Source organism: Homarus americanus, unplaced genomic scaffold (assembly GCF_018991925.1).
Source record: "Homarus americanus isolate GMGI-L3 unplaced genomic scaffold, GMGI_Hamer_2.0 scaffold29478, whole genome shotgun sequence".
NCBI lineage: Eukaryota > Metazoa > Arthropoda > Malacostraca > Decapoda > Nephropidae > Homarus > Homarus americanus.
The window spans coordinates 288789-308471 of NW_024747997.1; the positions used below are offsets into that span (position 1 = coordinate 288789).

At 36.2% G+C, this 19683-nt stretch overlaps 1 protein-coding gene across 1 annotated transcript in view; it reads left to right on the top strand.

The window, feature by feature from the left end:
• The first annotated feature begins 1057 nt into the window (after positions 1-1057).
• LOC121879954 (DNA polymerase delta subunit 3-like) overlaps positions 1058-19683 on the top strand; it is a 47708-nt gene continuing 29082 nt past the window's right edge. The window contains exons 1-5 of the mRNA XM_042386797.1: positions 1058-1206; positions 7214-7269; positions 7949-8066; positions 13809-13972; positions 15928-16036. Coding sequence (XP_042242731.1) covers positions 1138-1206; positions 7214-7269; positions 7949-8066; positions 13809-13972; positions 15928-16036 — 516 coding nt within the window. The 5' untranslated portion in view covers positions 1058-1137. The remainder of the gene's footprint in view (positions 1207-7213; positions 7270-7948; positions 8067-13808; positions 13973-15927; positions 16037-19683) is intronic.

Genomic DNA, 19683 nt, shown 5'->3' on the forward strand with positions numbered 1-19683 from the left:
TGAGTATAACCCATGTGCACCTGTCCCCGTTCCTTCTCGACTCCTCCCTCCTCTGCTTCAAGTCCAGCAGGAGCTTCTTGTGCTGTTCCCTCTGCATTACCGTGCGGTCTGGGTGAATAAATACATCTCGAAATGCCTCGCTCCTTGCTAAGTTTTTTGCCTGCCGGATAACTTGCCATTTTTCCTCCTCACTCCCTAATGTGATCCTGAGGGGGCGAGGCTTAGCCCCCTGCTTTTGTCCCAGTCTCCTCACATCCTGAGGGGTTGCTGGAATCTTCAGAACCTCTGTGCAAATATTTTGAAACAGCACCTTGTCGTGTGTTTCCTTACTCACAGTTCCCTCTGCCTGGCTCTCTGGGACTCCAAAAACTATTACATTGTTCCTGCGCTGGAGCCGTTCCTGGTGTTCCTCCTCTCCCCTAACAGTAGGTCCGTTAATTTTCATTTCTTCGACACACTTTTTCAGAGTCCCAATCTGCTGTAGAACCTGTACTGATTCTGGGTCAATAGTAAGTGAAACAATTGAGACCTGCAAGTAAATGAGGCAGAAAGTCAGATTAGCAACGTGAGACTTGGTCACAATTTTGTAATGCCATGTGGCAGCAGGGTCTACCATAGACGACACATTATGCTTCCAATATCTTCCCAGGCGGTAGTACCTCCCTCCTTTAAACAAGAAATATACGAATATTAGTAATCTGAAATCAATTCGTGAATTTCTTCAACATGGAGAGAATATTACTAGCTGTGATGTGTTGAACAAGTCTCGCACCAGGGAACTGTGACTTCAACGTCATGTAAATGTTGAAATGTAGGAGCCAGGGATGCGTTTCACAATGGTCTGATGAATATCTCCAGGTTCGGAGTTCGGACACAGCAATATACAATTTTTTTAACTACTATTAAGTTTTATATCTTGAATACTTTAAGATTGTTATCCTTAGAGAAATCTAGACCTAAAATTATATTTCTCATTTCCATGTTGGCGCGCTTATATATGAAACGATAATTGTGTAGTTATTACTGATGGACGGTCCCATGATGTGACGTCACGACCAAAACAAAACTTGAATTCGCGCCAAACCTACAACAGGCGACTGAGGCTACTGAGGCTACACCGACAGCTATAAGTCTAGTATGGGTGTCAACATGGATTCTATGTACTTAGAAAATCTGGACGAATTTGTCAATGATGAATCCAGAATTGTAAGTGAAAAATTATTTAAGCTCTCGGCTTTTGATAGCGAGTATAATAGTTGTATTGTTAAGGATAATCAGTAAAGAGGCTGGTTAATAATAGCGTACTACTGGCTATAGGCTGTATGGTACTGGTGCAACATTTACTTGAGATTATACTTTGTGAATGAGCGCTAATGGGGGGTAAAATCACCAGCACCTTTGTATTATTTAACTTTTGGACAACAAGGGAATCTTAAGAATTTTATCTTTGCAATTAATAGTTTAGACACCTTTCTTTGACGTTTCCCTCTCAAATGACTCATATATGCCCGGTCGGTTAGAAGGTTATGTTAGGTCATTTTCGAGGAAAACGTCATAAGAGTGTATAGAATTGTCCATACTATTGGGTAAAATTATCGTTTCAGTCATGCACCCATTTGGAAGTAGGTCAGAATCGTTCAAAACACTTAAAAAAACCACTGGAAGAACATAATTTCAACCTAACCTTACCTTAAAATTCTATAATTCGCTGCATGACCGAAATGATAATATTACCAACTATCGATTGTTGGTGGTACAGTGGTAATGCACATAACTCATACCAATATGTTAAGGGATCGAACCTCGGCCCGGTCACACATGAGAAGGGTATTATTCAGTGTGACCTTCGCTACCAAACACCACATGTTTCCCGGTCTCCAGTTTCCTCCTGTACTAACACTGGATAGACCGTCCAAACTGCTAATAAGCGGCGAATATGATTAAAAAGATAAATAAATAAAATATAAAATCCTGAAATTCCCATGATGTCCGAAAGTAAAACCTTACCAATTAACCAACTAACCTGCCTAACCTAAGCTACATGAATTGAAGTTTCACCTAAACAATATTGGAAATCCTGGAGGAGATGGCGGGAATTATTTACTTCACAGCCGCTTAGTTTTCATAGAAAACGAATTTAAAAATGCCACATTTTCACTGTGTTTTATAGTGGACACCGTCATAGTTATGGCAAATGAGGTAAAAAATGTTTATTTAAAATTTCAAGATAAGTTAACCTAATGTAACCTAACCTAACTTAACACCTGCCATGAGCGAACTTACTGTTACTGAGACAGGGAGAAGCGGCTGTAAAGTCCTCCATATTAGCCATGATGGTTAACACCAGAACGCGTTATTCAATTTTGTTAATTTGTTGCACAATGTTATTATAATAAGTATTTCAAAAGATGCAACATTTACTAGAAACTAAAAGAACCTGACCTAACCAACCAAAGAACCCTACCTAACCTTACCTAACTTTCTAGCCAGGGGGCTCCTAACCCAGACCCACCACCATATTAAACAGAAAGTACTTATTTGATGTCTGGTACTGTATCAATGAAAGCAACTTTGTTGAAGTGTCATGGTCTAATTTTACGTTTTTTGTGGATGTGAGGGTACTGTACACTCGGACTGAGTCGATTGGATGTACAGTATACAAATAGGCAACATGCGGTGACTTAGTAGATTTTTCGGAGGAGTATTTACGGTAATTAATTAATTTCTAAACGTACAAAGTACGTAAAGATATAATTTTAGTATCATGTGATCAGTGTTTCACCGTGTTTTATCATACAATTTCCCTCATCATTCATGCCCTACCCACTACAGTGGTCCCTCAGTTAACGAACACAATTCGTTCCAGAAGGTTGTTCGTTAACCGAAACCATTGTTTCAATGGGATTTTCGGTAATTGGTTCCAGCTCACCGAAAATTACATAAAGTAAAAAAAAATGCAGTAAAGTACACTTATTTTGAGGTGTGCATGTAGAAGGCTCCTGGTTGATGATGATGATGATGGGAATTAGAAGTAGGGGTGGAGGAGAAGGGAGAAGAGAAGGAAGTGGGGATGGAAGAGAAATCACCCCACGCTTCATGCCGTCATTTCACCCATAAAATTTTAAGTTCACTAGGTGTAATTCAAGATTATTTTCTTTAAATCAACACTGCACTGCACTATATATTGTCAATATGTTAAATAAATTTCAGAATGACCAATAATTGAACTGTAAAAACATAAAAATAGTTTATGTTCAAGAGAGCCACAAGCAAGATGTTACCTCCACTGACCAGAGATAAAACTGACTCCTTGGTGGGTGAGTCAAGTGGCTGATTGACGCACCAAAAACTAGTTTCCTGTACTGCAATTATGTTAAATACTTGTTAAAATGACTAAAAAATTTAAAATAAAACTTGGAAAATTATTGAATAGTACAACCTTCTTGGTATTTACTCAAATTTTAACGAATTTAAGCCCTAGAACCGATTACTGTATTGGCGGACTAATATTCCAGCTGGTGAGCAAGCGAAAACATGTTGACACAATTTCGTTAACTGAATTTTTGTTCGTTAACTGAATTTAATATTCTTATGGAAGATAATTCGTTAACCGAGGCGTTCGTTAACCGAGGGATCACTGTACATGTGATTTATGATCATAGATAGAGAAAACTAAAAAAAATACAAAAATATAATTACAATTAATATAAAAAGCTGTTGCCTTTAAAATACTTACTTCACAGTACTATACATTAAGCTCAATTTATGATAGTAGCCAGGTTTCGATTTTTCCATAAAAATACATTTCTCATATGGTGCTAACCACCCATATTAGAATTAAGTCCTTCCCCCATGACAGGGATGAGGGAAGGATCTAACCTAAACTAAACGAACCTAATCTAATCTAACCATTAACACCATGAAAACACTGACCTCGGACTCCCCCCTCCCACCCCCCCTCCTCAGTGTTGATCGCTTTCTTACCCTAGAGGCTGCCATTGATGTCATGCATCATTCTCCTCAGTTCATTATATACCTATTACCGTTATTTCTCGTCAGCGCAGAGAGTGTCATAGAAGAAATTTGTCTTATTTTTGTTAGGTAATGTGGTTGCAGACAATAAAATAATGGAATTCAAAACCTGGCTATTATCCTAAATTGACGTACGTTAATGATAATAACATCTGTGGAAAGAATTAACAAAACCAAGCAACTTATGTTGTTAGCCAACTTCTTTAGTATTACCTCAATATTACATCATTTAGGTAAGCAAGTCACGAAAATAGCCACAGGCTGTTTTGGTCTATTTTTCTGCTCTTTAACCCAACCCTTTTTTTTTATGGTCATTATTATTATTATTAATAATAATAATATTTTATTATATTTTATTTAACATTTATTTAATTTTTATTAATTATATTTTAATATAATGATAATTATTATTATTATTATTATTATTATTATTATTATATTATTATTATTATTATTATATTATTATTATTATTATTATTATATTATTATTATTATTATTATATTTTTATTATTATTATTATTATATTATTATTATTATATTATATTATTATTATTATTATTATTATTATTGTTATTATTATTATTATTATTATTATTGTTATTATTATTATTGTTATTATTATTATTATTATTATTATTATTATTATTATTATTATTATTATTATTATTATTATTATATTTTTGCCCCCCAAACCTTAATGTGGGTCCATTAACCTTTGCCCTGGTGGGCTAATCCTGTAAAAAAAATATCAGAAGTCATATTTTTCTTTGCATACTACAATAAATACTATTATATCATTACTTTTATTACATAAACAATGGGCCGGTAAAATAGCCCGAAAAAGCCTGTCATGCTACTTTGCCGTGACCAGTAATTCAGTCTAACTATAATGTAACAGTATCTGGTACTTTGACAAGTTCCCAAATGTCAACAAAGGCACCCATGATTTTACACCAGTTAAATACAAGGTGGAGGAGACCGTTATCACCAGAAATACAGTAACTTCTGGAACTGAACCAAATTTTTGGGAGATACTATTTACAGTTCATGATACTGAACATGAAAATGGAAGTGAGAATGTACAGAACCTTACCTAACCTACCTAATCTCATCTCACCTAATCTACCTAACCTCACCTAACTTACCTAACTTACCTAACCTACCTAACCTTATCTAACTTCCTAACCTGTGCATTGTCATTTGGATATTCTTACTATCACCCAAACAACATTTCTAGAATAAAATGAACAAATTCAATCCATTATAAATCTTAATGAACACATCTGATGAGATCGTTGTTAGTTTCTTGATATGTAAACAAAGACTACGGACGCTCACGCATAGCAGACAATGTAAACCAAAATAAAGTCGCCATGTGAGATCTGACGGAGCCATAATTGCGGTGAATATTTTATTTCTTCGCCTACAAAAGATGTAGAGATGTGAAAATACAGCTCCTCCCCGACTTACGACCACCCGGACATACGACCGCCTCAGTCATACCAAAATTTTGTCAAATTACGTATTTTCGGGTCCCAACGTCAGTGATTGCGCTGTGTACTGACAAAATTTTCATTTGTAGTTCACTTTAAAATGGCTGGCAAGCTTAAAAGTGAGAGTTTTGTGGTGCTGAGAAGAAAAAGAGACACCCATTTTAGATTTTCTATGTACAGTTGTACCCCACTTAACGCGGTCAATAAAACCCAGAGGGTACCGTGTTAAGTGAAAACCGCGTTAAGTGAACAACAGAACATATGGGATTAATTCCAATAGAAACCGGCCCGACCCCCAAACTCCACTTTTTGACGACACATAACTATGTTGTAGTAAAAATAACATCTTAATTTTATGATGGTACATGCACACAATTAATACTTAAGAGAAATAGAGAAATACAGTCGCCAAGTTAATGTCCATTCAAATAATGGACTCAACTCCCTCCCCCTCTTCTCACACTACACTGCTGGCTCTTCCCTCTCTGAGAAATTTTTGGGGGAAAACCACTGAATTTTAATAAATAATACCTCAAACTAAAGTTAGGATAATACAATTGACATTGCTGGATTCCTTGTAAGACCAGGAATATTTTGAATATAAATGTCATATATTTTGCACAAAAGAGAACATATTTACTCAGAGTAAACATTTTATCTAAAATTTGTATGTCTAATGCAAAATATATGATGTTTATATTCAAAATGATCACCAAATTGTAAGAATTCCAGCAATGTAAATTATATTCTGGCCGGGTAATTTGTATGAATTTTATGAGCTAAAACAGGCAGGGTGGCGGGTGGGGCAAATCTAAAAATAGCGTCTCGAGCCGGACACTCACCGCGTATATGTGGAAAAAACCCGCGTTAAGTGAAAGTTCAGCTCTGGCGAGGCACCGCGTATACGGTAAAACGCGCTAAGTGAAACCGCGTTAGGCGGGGTAATACTGTATTATTTAAGCATTTTCGACTTACGACCATTTCGACTTAAGACCTGGATTTGGGTCCCTAACCCCGTCGTAAGTCGGGGAGGAGCTGTACTGCCATAAGATCAGTGTTTGCAGTGTTTTTACCCTGTTGTTTCCCTCTTTCATGCCCAGCCCACTGACATGTACAGTAATTTATAATCGAAGGATAGACTAAAAAAAGAATCTGAGGATGATGCTTTCGTATCAGCAAGGAATTCGACTATTTTCTTATTGTTGCCTTTCTTCTTTAAGTTTAAATTATTTTAGTAAAGTACTGTACTATAGGTTCTGTACAGGATTTGCAATTTTCATATTTCTGTTTAGTAATAGTCTAGGTTTTTGTGGTATGCTTTATGGTTGATTCTTCAACCATCCTCCCTTGCCAGATTTTCATTCTGTGCAGTAAAACAAACGGTACTGTACAGATCCCATGAAAAAGTGATGGTGTTACAGTACAGTACACTAATGAATGTACTGTTACATGAAGTTATATATACTGTATATTAGGCTTAACATAAATAATTTTGTTAATTTTAAATAAGTTTAGTAGTCTTTATTCTGAGTTTATATACTGAACAGTTTGTTATTGTTAAACTGCATTTAGTAATATTTTTATTTAGCTAATTTTTTAAATGATTTTTTACAGTATGTATATAGTAATGATAAACCATGTTATTGATACTAGAGCAACATGTTAGTAATTATACTTGTGGTGGCAGGTAACCTACAAGTGGCTGAGTCTCACCCTGGGGGTCCACACCAATGTTGCCAAACAGTAAGTCAATACTCTACCTGTACTGTACCTTCTCGGTCAATTTAGTAAATAAACATTATTTTCTTTCTCTTTTATATGATATTGTGTTGATTATACTGTATGTTAAGAACAGTTATTTCTTGATGAAATTTGGGTTCATAGGACTGCTCTGATTTTTTCCTTTGCAGAAATATTACATCTGCTTTGATATATTGTACAAGTATTCATGTCATGCTGCACAATACAGTATACTACCTACTGTTTGATTTCCACCGTGACATATGGATAAGATATTTGATTTATATTGATTAAGTTACTCAGCAATTTATAAACTATGCATAACTGTTATGTAAAACATTAAAGGACTTATTATAAAAACATGTACAGTTTAGTCAAAATGCAATATACGTATATGTTTTTGTCACTTTCATTATGCTGTTTTACGAAACTAGATACAGGTGTACTGGTACAGTACAGTACTGTATTTTATAAAAATTAACTGCCATAATACAAAGATTAATGGTCCATTACAGTACTGTATCTGAATTAATGTTGCACTTGTCTTTTTTTTTTACTTGTATGAAGCATATTTTGTAGTTCTCATCGCTGTGCCTGAACTAAAGTATCACTTTATACTGTACATATTGTAGATTATGAATCATAGTCCTGATTTAACAGTCTCTTTGTTTCATGTACCCAGGATGCTGTATCACTTTGTCACCAGTCAGCGTGATGCAGACAAAGGTGACGGACTCAATGTTACATACGTGGTGTCTGGTATTGTGGGCGATGAGGGCGACACTCCTGATGTACATAAGGTGGGTGGTGTGTAAAGCTCACTTGAGACCTTGCTAGTTAGTTTGGAGTAAGATGTTGCTCTGACCTTACCTGGATGTTTTGTGTATTGTTAGGTGGTGGTGAAGTAAAGAAGATGTGAGATATATTTGAAAAAGCTGTTGGGATTTGTAGATATTAGTAGGTGATGGTATAAGTAGATGTGGTGTGAGATAATTCCTGAAGGTTAGCTATACTGTATTGTATGAGTTATTTCTTGTTAGTTGATGGTAGTACTGTACTATATTCTGTATTTCCCAGCCTATAAGACCATTACAATGCACCCTAACACATCTAAGGTTATTTTAAGGGGAAAATACAGTACAGTACTACAGTAATATCTCAGTTATCCGGATTCCCTCAAACCTTGAACTCTAAGATAGCTGGAATTGAAATTTTCTGTGGGGCACATTTTCCGGAAATTCTGAGAAAATTTTTCTGGTACCTGGAAAATTCCGGGGATGGGGGATATTTTTCCAGGTTCGAGAGATGATGTAATACCCTAGGCAATTTGTGGAACTTTCAGAAAATTCTGAAGATGAGGAATTTTTTTTCTTGCTTTGAGAGAGTCATCTCGTTACCCGGAATTTCTCATTCCCGGAAATGTTCTGCACCAATTGTTCCGGCTAACGGAGATTTCACTGTACAGTATTTTGAAAACTTAATAGCTTAACACCCCCATGGAAATCATAAAATAATGAAAAATGAATTTGTTATACTGTAAATGGTTTCTAAGTTAAATGATTGATTTATTGATACCAAACTTATACAGTTAACCCTCACTTTACGCGGTCCCACATTCCGCGTTTCCACGTTTACGCGGTGCCCTGCCGGAACCCAGGATGCTCACATTCCGCGGTGCGTGTACCCCTTTACGCGGAGAGCGGCTGGCGAGCGCCATTTTTGGATCCAAACTTCCCGCCATCCGCCATGTTGTGTAAGCGGCGCGAACATGGTGTGCACAAGGTCGCCCAGTCATCAAAACATTACCAGTTCTTCACCCGCCACCCACCACAGCCGGCCCAAGTCAGTGATAGTGATAATTATGGTGAGGATATGGACTTATATGGACTTTGGGGAGTTTGACAAAGAGGCCCTGCAAGCCTCTGTGGTGGATAGTGATACAATTGATACAAGTGACACAGGTGATGTCCAATAATCTGCCCTCTGCCTCGGAACCAACCGCCCATCCCCGTGTGCCCAGCCATTTTTTCTACTAATGTAAGTGTTAAAAAACCTAATATTATTGATATTTCTCTTAATTATTAATTGTGTGTGCATACCATCATAAAGTTAAGATAATATTTTTACTGCAACATAGTTGTGTGTCGTCAAAAAGTGGAGTTTGGGGATCGGCCCGGACTCCATTTCAATTCATCCCATATGTTATGTTATTCACTTTACGCGTTTCTCACTTTACGCGGGACCCTCCGGGTTACATTAACCGCGTAAAGTGAGGGTTAACTGTATACCATATAAATGATGAGGTTCAGAGTTAAATGATTTAGTGAGTGCAGTGAGACAAATTTGAACAAATTTCAAATTGCATACATCAAAAATTTGAAAAAAATGCTCTGATTAACAATGAAATTGATATCTAGTATGTTGTTATTATTATTATTACAGTGTTATTATTATTGTAGTTATTATTATTTTATTACAGTATTTTTATTTTGTTATTTTCTATTATAAATTTTATTTATTATGAATTATTATTATTATTGTTTTTATTATTACCTTTATGCCCCCAGGCCCCAATGTGGGTCAGTGACTTGTGCCCGGGTGGGCTAATGCCTGAAAAAAAAATTGATACCTAGTATATTACAAAGTACAATAGCACATACAGTATTTTATGCACAAAATAATAGCTCCTTCCACACACGAACCATCTTCTGGGTGAAGTGACAGTTCAGTCAGGCCGTCACCCACCTGACTCAAGAGACGTACCGGGTATGTGTATGTCATGATGTCACAGTAGAGAGAGGGAGCATGGCTAGCTGGCGAGTCGGTGACGCAGGTGCAGCCCACTGCCTTCACAAATACTGTATGTTCACTTCACATACACACCCGTGCTCTTCATTTTTCTTATTTTATAATTGTACAGTACAGGTACTGTATATTATATTTTCTTTACAGTATTTTTAAGCCACATTAGAGTACAGTACTGTATTGTAATAATTGTTTTTTTTTTTTTTTCATTGCATGTGTTTAGAACAAAAGTTCCTACCTTAAATTTGACCTTCAGCCGATAAAACACAGGGTGATTTTAAGGAAAAAGGGGCATCTTATGAGCTGAGACATGAGTACATTAAGTCAATTTATTGTACTGTACAGTTATTCAAAAAGAAGTAAACATTTAAACAGTCATAAAAAACAACCCTACAGTACTTACTAAATAATAGTGAAACTTGTCAAATTTGGTTTTTATTTGTATTTTTCATTCTTATCACCAGAGGTGTCATAGAAAGGCATCCCTTCAAGAGAAAGCATTACCAGTTATTCAATATGTAAAGACAAATTCAGTGAGAAGTGTTCAACCACAATGGAAATCAATTTATGTTTGGTATAAGTACAGTAGTTTGAAGACAAAGATACATCTGTAAAGGAAAGAGTTCTGGCTGCCCAAGAGTTAGTCCAGAGATACAAGGTCTGTAGCTATAACTAATAAAAAACTTGACGGGTTTCTCTTTTATTTAATAAGTGTTCCGCCCCCAATACAAACATGGGTTACTTTTTATGACTGTTTAAATGTGTTTTTGAATAACCCTGTATGGTATATACAGTATTGGTGAACAAATTGGAAAAATAGTTCATAACTGATGAAGATAGATAAACTTTATGTATACTGTATAGTACAGGCAGCAGTCCCCGGGTTACATACGAGTTCTGTTCATATGGACGTTTTTAAGTAAAAAATGTACTTACGTTTAAGCACATAGTACTCTATGTGCATACCGTACTTACAGAGCTATGTTTAAAGTCCCACTATATCATAGCCTAATTCCTTATATACATCTAAAATCACTAAATTTAAGAGAAGAGAAGAAATAGAATGACACAATACAGCAAATGAAAGTGAAAAATAAGCCACCAAGTAAAGGTAGTAGGTAGTAACTAGCTATCAAACAGAGGTACTAAGTTTGCCTGGGAGGATATTTGAAGCATAATGTGTTGTCAAATGTGCCTTGGTGGGCTAATCTCCGTGAAAAATATTTTTTTGTCTTTATGGGACCTCGTTCATATCGGTGGATGTTTGTGAGTTAACCACATAACCCGGTGACCTCTTGTACTCTGTATATAGTATGGTGGAAGTAAAAGTCTTAACTATCATTTAAAATACAGTGGTCCCTCGGTTAACGAACGCAATTCGTTCCAGAAGGTCGTTCGTTAACCGAAACCATTGTTTCAATGGGATTTTGGGTAATTGGTTCCAGCTCACCGAAAATTACAGAAAGTAAAAAAAAAACTGCAATAAAGTACACTTACTTTGAGGTGTGTATGTAGAAGGCTCCTGGTTGATGATGATGATGATGATGGGAATGAGAAGTGGGGGTGGAAGAAAAATCACCCCATGCTTCATGCCGTCATTTCACCCATAAAATTTTAAATTCACTAGGTGTAATTCAAGATTATTTTCTTTAAATCAACACTGCACTGCACTATATATTGTCAATATGTTAAATAAATTTCAGAATGACCAATAATTGAACTGTAAAAGCATAAAAATAGTTTATGTTCAAGAGAGCCACAAGCAAGATGTTACCTCCACTACCAGAGATACAAACTGACGCCTTGCTGGGTGAGTCAAGTGGCTGTTTGGTGCACCAAAAACTAGTTTCCTGTACTGCAATTATGTTAAATAAGTGTTAAAATGACTACAAATTTTAATATAAAAAACTTGGAAAATTATTGAATAGTACAACCTTCTTGATATTTACACAAATGGGAACGAATTTAAGCCCTAGAACCGATTACTGTTTTGGCAGACTAATATTCCAGCTGGTGAGCAAGCGAAAACATGTTGACATGATTTCGTAAAAATTTTGTTAACCGAATTTTTTTCGTTAACCAAATTGAAGATTCTGATAGAAGGTAATTCGTTAACCGAAATTTCGTTAACTGAGGCTTTTGTTAACCGAGGGATCACTGTATATCCAGTTAAAGTGAAGAAATTTTGATAATATTGTGTAGTACAGTACAGGGTCCACCCAAATTCGTGGAAGTTAGGTTCTCAAAATGGCTGCGAATTGCTAAATCCGGACTGGTGGGGGGGAGGGGGTACATTTTTACTTGTGTACAAAGAAATGTATATTCCCTTTGTGTTTGCCCTTAGAACTATTATTTCTTTTACCCGTTTTGTATATATATATGTGTGTGTGTGTAGACACACACACACATATTTACAATACAGGTAAAGGAAATTAGTCTCTAGAACGAATGGCTCCCTGTCCCAGTAGCCGCGAAAATGCCGGCAACTTTAAAACTACCCACAGACATTCTTGGGTACATCCAGGGTGTCATCCGCGAAATAAAAATCTGCTAACTTGGAGGGCCCCCTGTACTGTATCTTTAATTGATTGTTAGTCACAGGAAGTTAATAATATGCACACAACAAAACTTCTTGAACTCCTGGGCACGATGGATATGAGAATGAGGAGAATGGGGCTTGTTATCTCAGAATGGTTTCCAATTCTTCGTTAATTTTTCCGGTGGCATAGTGCTTATAGGGTTTAAGAAGTTTTTGGTGAGAGTGTACATACATGAATAGATAGCCTAGACAATTTCTACAAGGAAATTGGGAACAAGAACCTCATGCTTTTGGCTGTCTGTATAGTACTGCATTTCAAGTCATATTCTGGGTCACAGCAGATTGTACAAAAGAACATGACTTGAATATTACAGTGTTTACTTTTGATAGCCGTCTCTCCTCCGTGTCCTTCCATACAGGCAGTCAACATTTAAATCCTCTGTATCTCTATTAGTGTACTGGTAAATATTGTACCTGTACTGTAATTGTTAATCTGGTTTAGATTTATAACAGTTCAAGTAAGATGTTATACAGGCATTCTGTTTATCATGTTTGAAATTATTGAATATCTGGTGCAAAATCATATTATAATACTTTTGGTAATTTAATAAGTGTTAGATATAACTGCAGCAACATCTAGTAGTTTGTTGTATTTGCTTCTGATGTTAATAATTTGTCAACAACAGCTAATGGGAAGAAATTCATGTTCATAACCAATATATACAATTCAGTATTTAAAGATCCAAAGAATAAATGAAATAATTTGTGCTGCAACAAGATGTACCATAGGTGGAACAGGGTCCAAGGAAAAGAGTAAATTTACAATGGGGTGTATTATAAGGTACAGGGATAACTCTTACTAAGAGAGAGGGACATTTTTTTTCCCCCAGTCACGGTGATCTTAGTGTATTCAGTCACACTTGTATTTATGCTATATTGTGTGCAATATGGTTTAGATATTTACATGGTTCTTGGACATTTTGTCACCAGTTCATTATAAACATAACCTAACCTAACCTACTCCAGCTAAACGTAACCATGGCTTCATTGCCTCCAATAAAAGACAATATTTTCTAGATTTGGTAAATATAAAGCAGTATTTAATAGACTGGTGTCGGAGTGTCTGCTTACCATATACATACATGTACATTAGTTTAATTTATCCCTGTATATAATGTTCTGTTTTAATTCACGACAGGTAGTTTTGGCGCGGGAAGAAAATTTGGCTACAGTCAAGGCCAAGTTGAAGGAGATTATTTCAGTACATATCTACAGTGTTCAGAAGACTAAGTTGAATGATATGAGTGTTCTCTACACTGCCAACTATGACAAGGTTAAGGAAAACATTATGAACATATGCAGGTAGGTTCTGCTAGAATGCATCATAAACTTACTGGTTATAAAGTGGACCTAAGAACATTTTTGTACAGGATTATGTAAACCAGATGAATGTCGTGGATTCTTATAGATGGGAGACACCCTGACAACACATCTGGTGAAGCAGAGGGGAAGGCTGTATGAGAGTCAATGAGGGAGTGTGTGTATTGCTGTTGATTCAGGCCAGTCTGCACCATAAGGAAAAGAACTTGCAAGAATGAAACATATTGTAAATACCTTACTGTAGTATATACAAAATGTTCCTCATTCTTATTGTTGTTTGGAGGATATACTGTCATGTGTACATCCCAAAGTCCATCTCACATGAATAGGAATATATATGAACCATTCATTAAAAAAAAGATTGCTGAAAATGTTTTAGAAAAATGGCTGTCAGTATGTAGCATTACCCAGAATGATGACAGTACCTGTAGCAGTATCATTCAGAACCTAGGTTACAGGTCATCGTCAAACCTTTCAATCTCAAAGACCCAACATGAAAATTAAAAATATTTGCTGTAGATATAGTGTTTGTAGGTTAGGTTATCCCATAAGTAAAACAAGAACCAACACATATATATTTTGTGTTTTCATGCTACTCTAAAGTCACTTTTGTTGAGGTAGTACTGTACAGTATGTACTGTATTGCTCTGATTATAGAGTACAGTATATCTGATGGAGTTCACACTTGGGAGTCACTTGTAACATGACTCATAGTAGGTCATTTTGGCACTTGTACTACAGTTTGTGAAGACAGACATTCACTTAATATTAGAAAATATAATGTTGAAACAGAGGCAAGTTAACTCAGTAAATACTTTACACACTAACACTTTAGACCCGTGGAGATATAAGAGTAGAAGATAAGTATATTTGAACATACAGTGGTCCCTCAATTAACGAAAAGTCCAATTAACGAAATTTCGGTTAACGAATTAGCTCCCATAAGGATTTTCAATTCCATTAACGAACAAAACTTTGATTAACGACAGCCTTATGAGAAACACGCTTTGTTGTGCGCATCAGCTGATTGGCTAGTCCACCAATACAGTAATTGGTTCTATGTTTACATTCGTTTCCAGTGGAGTAAATATCAAGAAAGTTGTGCTCTTGAATATTTTTGCATTTTTTATATTGAAATTGTTGGTCATTCTAATTTAGTTAACATATTGATAATATATACAGTACAGGGAACAGTTTTTGTGCACCCATTAACTGATTGAATCAACCACCAACGCTTCTCAGTTGATTACAGTGGAGTGAACATCCAGTTTGTTGGTCTCTTGAATATTTTTGCATTTTTAAATTAAAGTTATCAGTTATTCTGAAATTTAGTTCACATACCGATATTGATAATATACAGTGCAGAAATGATTATGAAACATGAAGAAGGCATTAGAACCAATGCATTTTGTAAAGAATATGGCATGTCGTCATCGACTGCCTCTACAATCAGATGTTTGATATGTAAACAAAGCTGCCGGGAATACGACATACACACCTCAAAGTAAGTTAAAATACAGTAAAGTATTCTGGTTTTTTTTTATTATTATTCAGTATACTGTACTGTACAGTACTGTATTTAGTTTATATTTAATGTTTTGTTAATTCTATTACCGGTATACAGTACTTTGTATGCACTGTTTCTGTGAGTTGGAACCAATTGCCCAATATCCCATTGAAATAATAGATTCAGTTAACAAAATTTTCGGTTAATGAATGACTCTGTGGAACCAATTGTGTTCGTTAATCGCGGGACCACTGTATTGGAAATACCTTTACTGTTTGTGGTGTTTGAAGAATGGAATACAATTAGACTATTTGTGATACATATACTGTAATTGTTGTTGTGGAGTGAATGGGGCCTAAGAAAGGAGCTGTCATTTGGCATAGATTACATGTATGATCTAATCTTTTGTTAATTTAACTTTGACCTACAGGTATAGTGGCATTGAATGCTCAGAGGCTAAAGTTCATTCAACGGCAGACCTGGCAAAAAGAGAGCAACAGAATGCCTACCACGCCCCACATGACCCTACAAAGACAGAGGTAAGATACTAAGATAGTACTGATGACAAGTCTTCTGTTAGAATGGCTCACTTTATCAGGCACATTTATGGTATAATCAACTGGCTCTTATAACACAAGCAGAGCCATAAAAGTAAAGAGTTTCTTGTGATAAGCTGAACTACAGAGAAAAGAGTGAGTAGAGGCTAAATCTGGCTTTTGTAATATATAGATACCTAGTTAAGAGTCCCAAGTTGAGGAATATTTGTACTAGTTGAGTACATCAGACATGTCAGCTGATGGTTGTGTGGGCATTTTATGGTGTCATTAGCATGACAAAAAGGTGAAGTACTGTACCGTATTGATGATATTTAAATAAAAAGCTGAAAGTAAATGATATGTTACAAAATAACTACATAACAACTGCCATATAAGTCATGCATAAAATAATAATTATACTAAACTTTTCAGGGAAGAAGGATTTTGGTACTTGAGTATGTACATTGCAGTGCAGTACAGTATTTGAAAAGATAATTGACTTGAATCTTTTTATAATTTGGGGAAATTGTTTGATGTGTCACCCCTATATTGTACAGTAAAGCCTCGAATAATGACGGTAATGTGTCCTCCAGTATTGCAGTGTAAGGTGAATCATCGTGTCGCGAATCATTAATTACTATTAAAATAAAGCAATAATAATGAGATGCGTTCCCCAGTGTGACCTCTCATATCTTTTGTGTGGCTTTTTACCCTCTTTTCCCCCAAAACAATTAATGGAAATTGCAAATTATATTCTTTAATTAATGTTTCTGAATGCACCTTATACAATATAAATGAATAATAATATGGTCACACAAGAGGAGATGGGACGCCATTGTTTTCGTTTGTGTTTACAGCCGGGAGTCCGGGACGATAGTTCTACACGAGAAAATTAAGAAATAAGACCCTGGTTGTAGCTGTAGTAAAATTAATGTAAAAAAAATTAATATACGGTATAAGTTTTAACTTATGTTAGTTAATGTTAATAAATGGAACAATGGAAGTAGCTAACCACTAATGGCAAAAAAAAAAAAAAAAAGAGATGGATTGGGAACGCCAACATATACGTGCGCTTTTAAGGATACTTCGCCATTTATCTTTTTAAGAATATGTACAAAAGATTCATTATTGTTTATTACTGAATATGTATGTGATTGAATTAATCTTTATATAGTATATGCGAAATACACAATATAATTCATTGATAATACGTAGAATATTAAAACACACATGAGGATAAGAGATGGCATTGTTGTAGTGTTTACACCCATAATGTCAGTAACCCACCTGAAACTGAAGAAAATCAGACCCTGTTTGTTGTTGTAGTAAAATTAATGTAAAAAATATGTATGTTTTAATTAATGTTACCGGTATTTAATGTACAGTAGAAGTCACCACTGATATTAAAGAAAAGTGAGACTGATAGTGGAACGCCAATGTATACGTGCACACTCAAGGAAACAGTCATTTATCTTAAGAATATGTACAAAAGATTCATTATTGTTTGTTGCTGAATATGTATTTGATTGAATTAATGTTTATATATGTGAAATGAACAATGCAATTCATTAATAATACGTAGAATATTAAAACACACACAAAGAGACAAGACGGCATTGTTTTCGTGAGTGACGATCGTTCTACATAAGAAACTGAAGAAAATAAGACCCTGGTTGCAGCTGTAGTGAACTTATTTTAAAAAAAAAATTGAATACCTGTATGTATGTTTTAAATAATGTTATTTAATGTTAATAAATGGAACACTGGAAGTAACTAACCACTAATGGTAAAGAAATAAAGTGAGACGATTGGGAACGCCAACGCTTGAACAGTAAGTGCGTACATGTGAAAACATATCGTCATTTCTCTACATATGAATATGAAAGCAACACTTATTTACTGTTCATATATGTTTTAAATGATATTTACGAATGTAAAGCAAAAATTCTACTCACCAATGGTGGTAGAGTCTAAAACATAAGGACACCCAATGAATATTGTGCAAGTTTTTACTCAGATGGCGAAGTCATCAGGTTCAACTCTGGCTGAAGCTGTAGCTTTCCATAAAGCTGTTGCTGAAACTGTTACTGAACCTGAAGTTGCTGCTGAAGCTGCTTATGATGCTGAATTTGATGGTGTAACTAAAATTGATGGTTTAGGACTTTGAATAATGAAGCTGTCGAAAGAAACTTGCACAGCTGCTTTCTTTTCTCATTATACATCTTTATATAGAAGTCATTTGCATTTATTTAAATCTTAATGCTTTGTTCTGTTAATGGATCCACTTCAGAAAATATGTTCATTGCTTGCTCCATATAATATCCACAGACTTCTCACCCTTTTCATATCGTTTTAACACATCTAGTTTCTCGGCTAAGCTCATACACTTTCTATTAGCTTTTGAAACAACACTACCATCACTTGCTCTCTTGTTACTTTTACTTTTATCCTCTTCACCACTGATCGGTTCGTTAGCCGCTTGGGCGATCGGTCACGTCTCTGATTACTTTTCCTTTTCTTTTATCCTCTTCACCAAAAGATCGGCTCGTTAGCCGCTTGGGCGATCGGTCACTTCTCTGTTACGCACTGTTGGCAAGTACTGGGCATGCACCAGCTCCTGAATGTACCTGAATCTGCTCCAGTGTTGGTCAAGTCTTGTCTTGAAAGAGCTCACACTCGGTGCCCTCACAACAATTTCTGGTAGATTGTTCCAAGAATTCACAACTCTCACTCCGAAAAAGTTTGCCCTCACAGTTTTCTGGACTTGCGGCTTCTTCAATCTTGAGCTGTGAGCGTCCGCCAGCTCCAAGTAAGGACACTCGACTGAGTAGTGCCCCTTGAGATGCTTATACACCTCAATTAGGTCGCCCGTTGCCTGTCTGTAGTATAAGCTAGGTAAATTCAGGCGCTCCAATCTCTCAGGGTAGCTTAGGTGCCGAAGGGCAGGCACCAGTCTGGTGGCCCTCCTTTGAACATTTTCAACCAACTGACAGTCCCTAGTACATCTCGGGGACCAGACGGGGTGACAGTACTCCAGATGGGGAAGCACTTCACTCTTGAAGATCGTTACGAGGGACGGACCGTCTAGATATCTGAACAACCTTCTTATAAGACCCAATAATTTATTTGCCTGATTTGCCTTCTTCTCACAATGGCCCTAGAACTTCAGCTCATTGTCAACATACCCACCTTGGTCCTTCTCACATTCAGTCTCAAATAGTGCAGTTTCTTCATCCCGTTGGGACATATGATACGCCTCCTTACCGTTAGTATACCACAGGTGCATCCTCTTACACTTCGTGACATTGAATCTCAACAGCCATTTCTTCGACCATTCTTGGAGCCCACAGAGGTCCTTCTGCAGCTCTTCACAGTCCGCTTGGTTCTTGATTTCCCGAAATAACTTGGCGTCATCGGCAAACATTTGTATGGAGGAGTGTACAACGTCAGGCATGTCATTTATGAAACAAACAAACAAACAACAGCGGGCCCAATACACTGCCCTGTGGTGCTTGTGACAGGTACGGATGATGATTTCGTGCCATTAATCACCACACACACTGCTTGCGGTCATGTAAAAAGTTTTCTATCCACGCAAGGATATTTCCCTGAATTCCGTACCCTTCCAGTTTGATTTTCAGCCTTTCGTG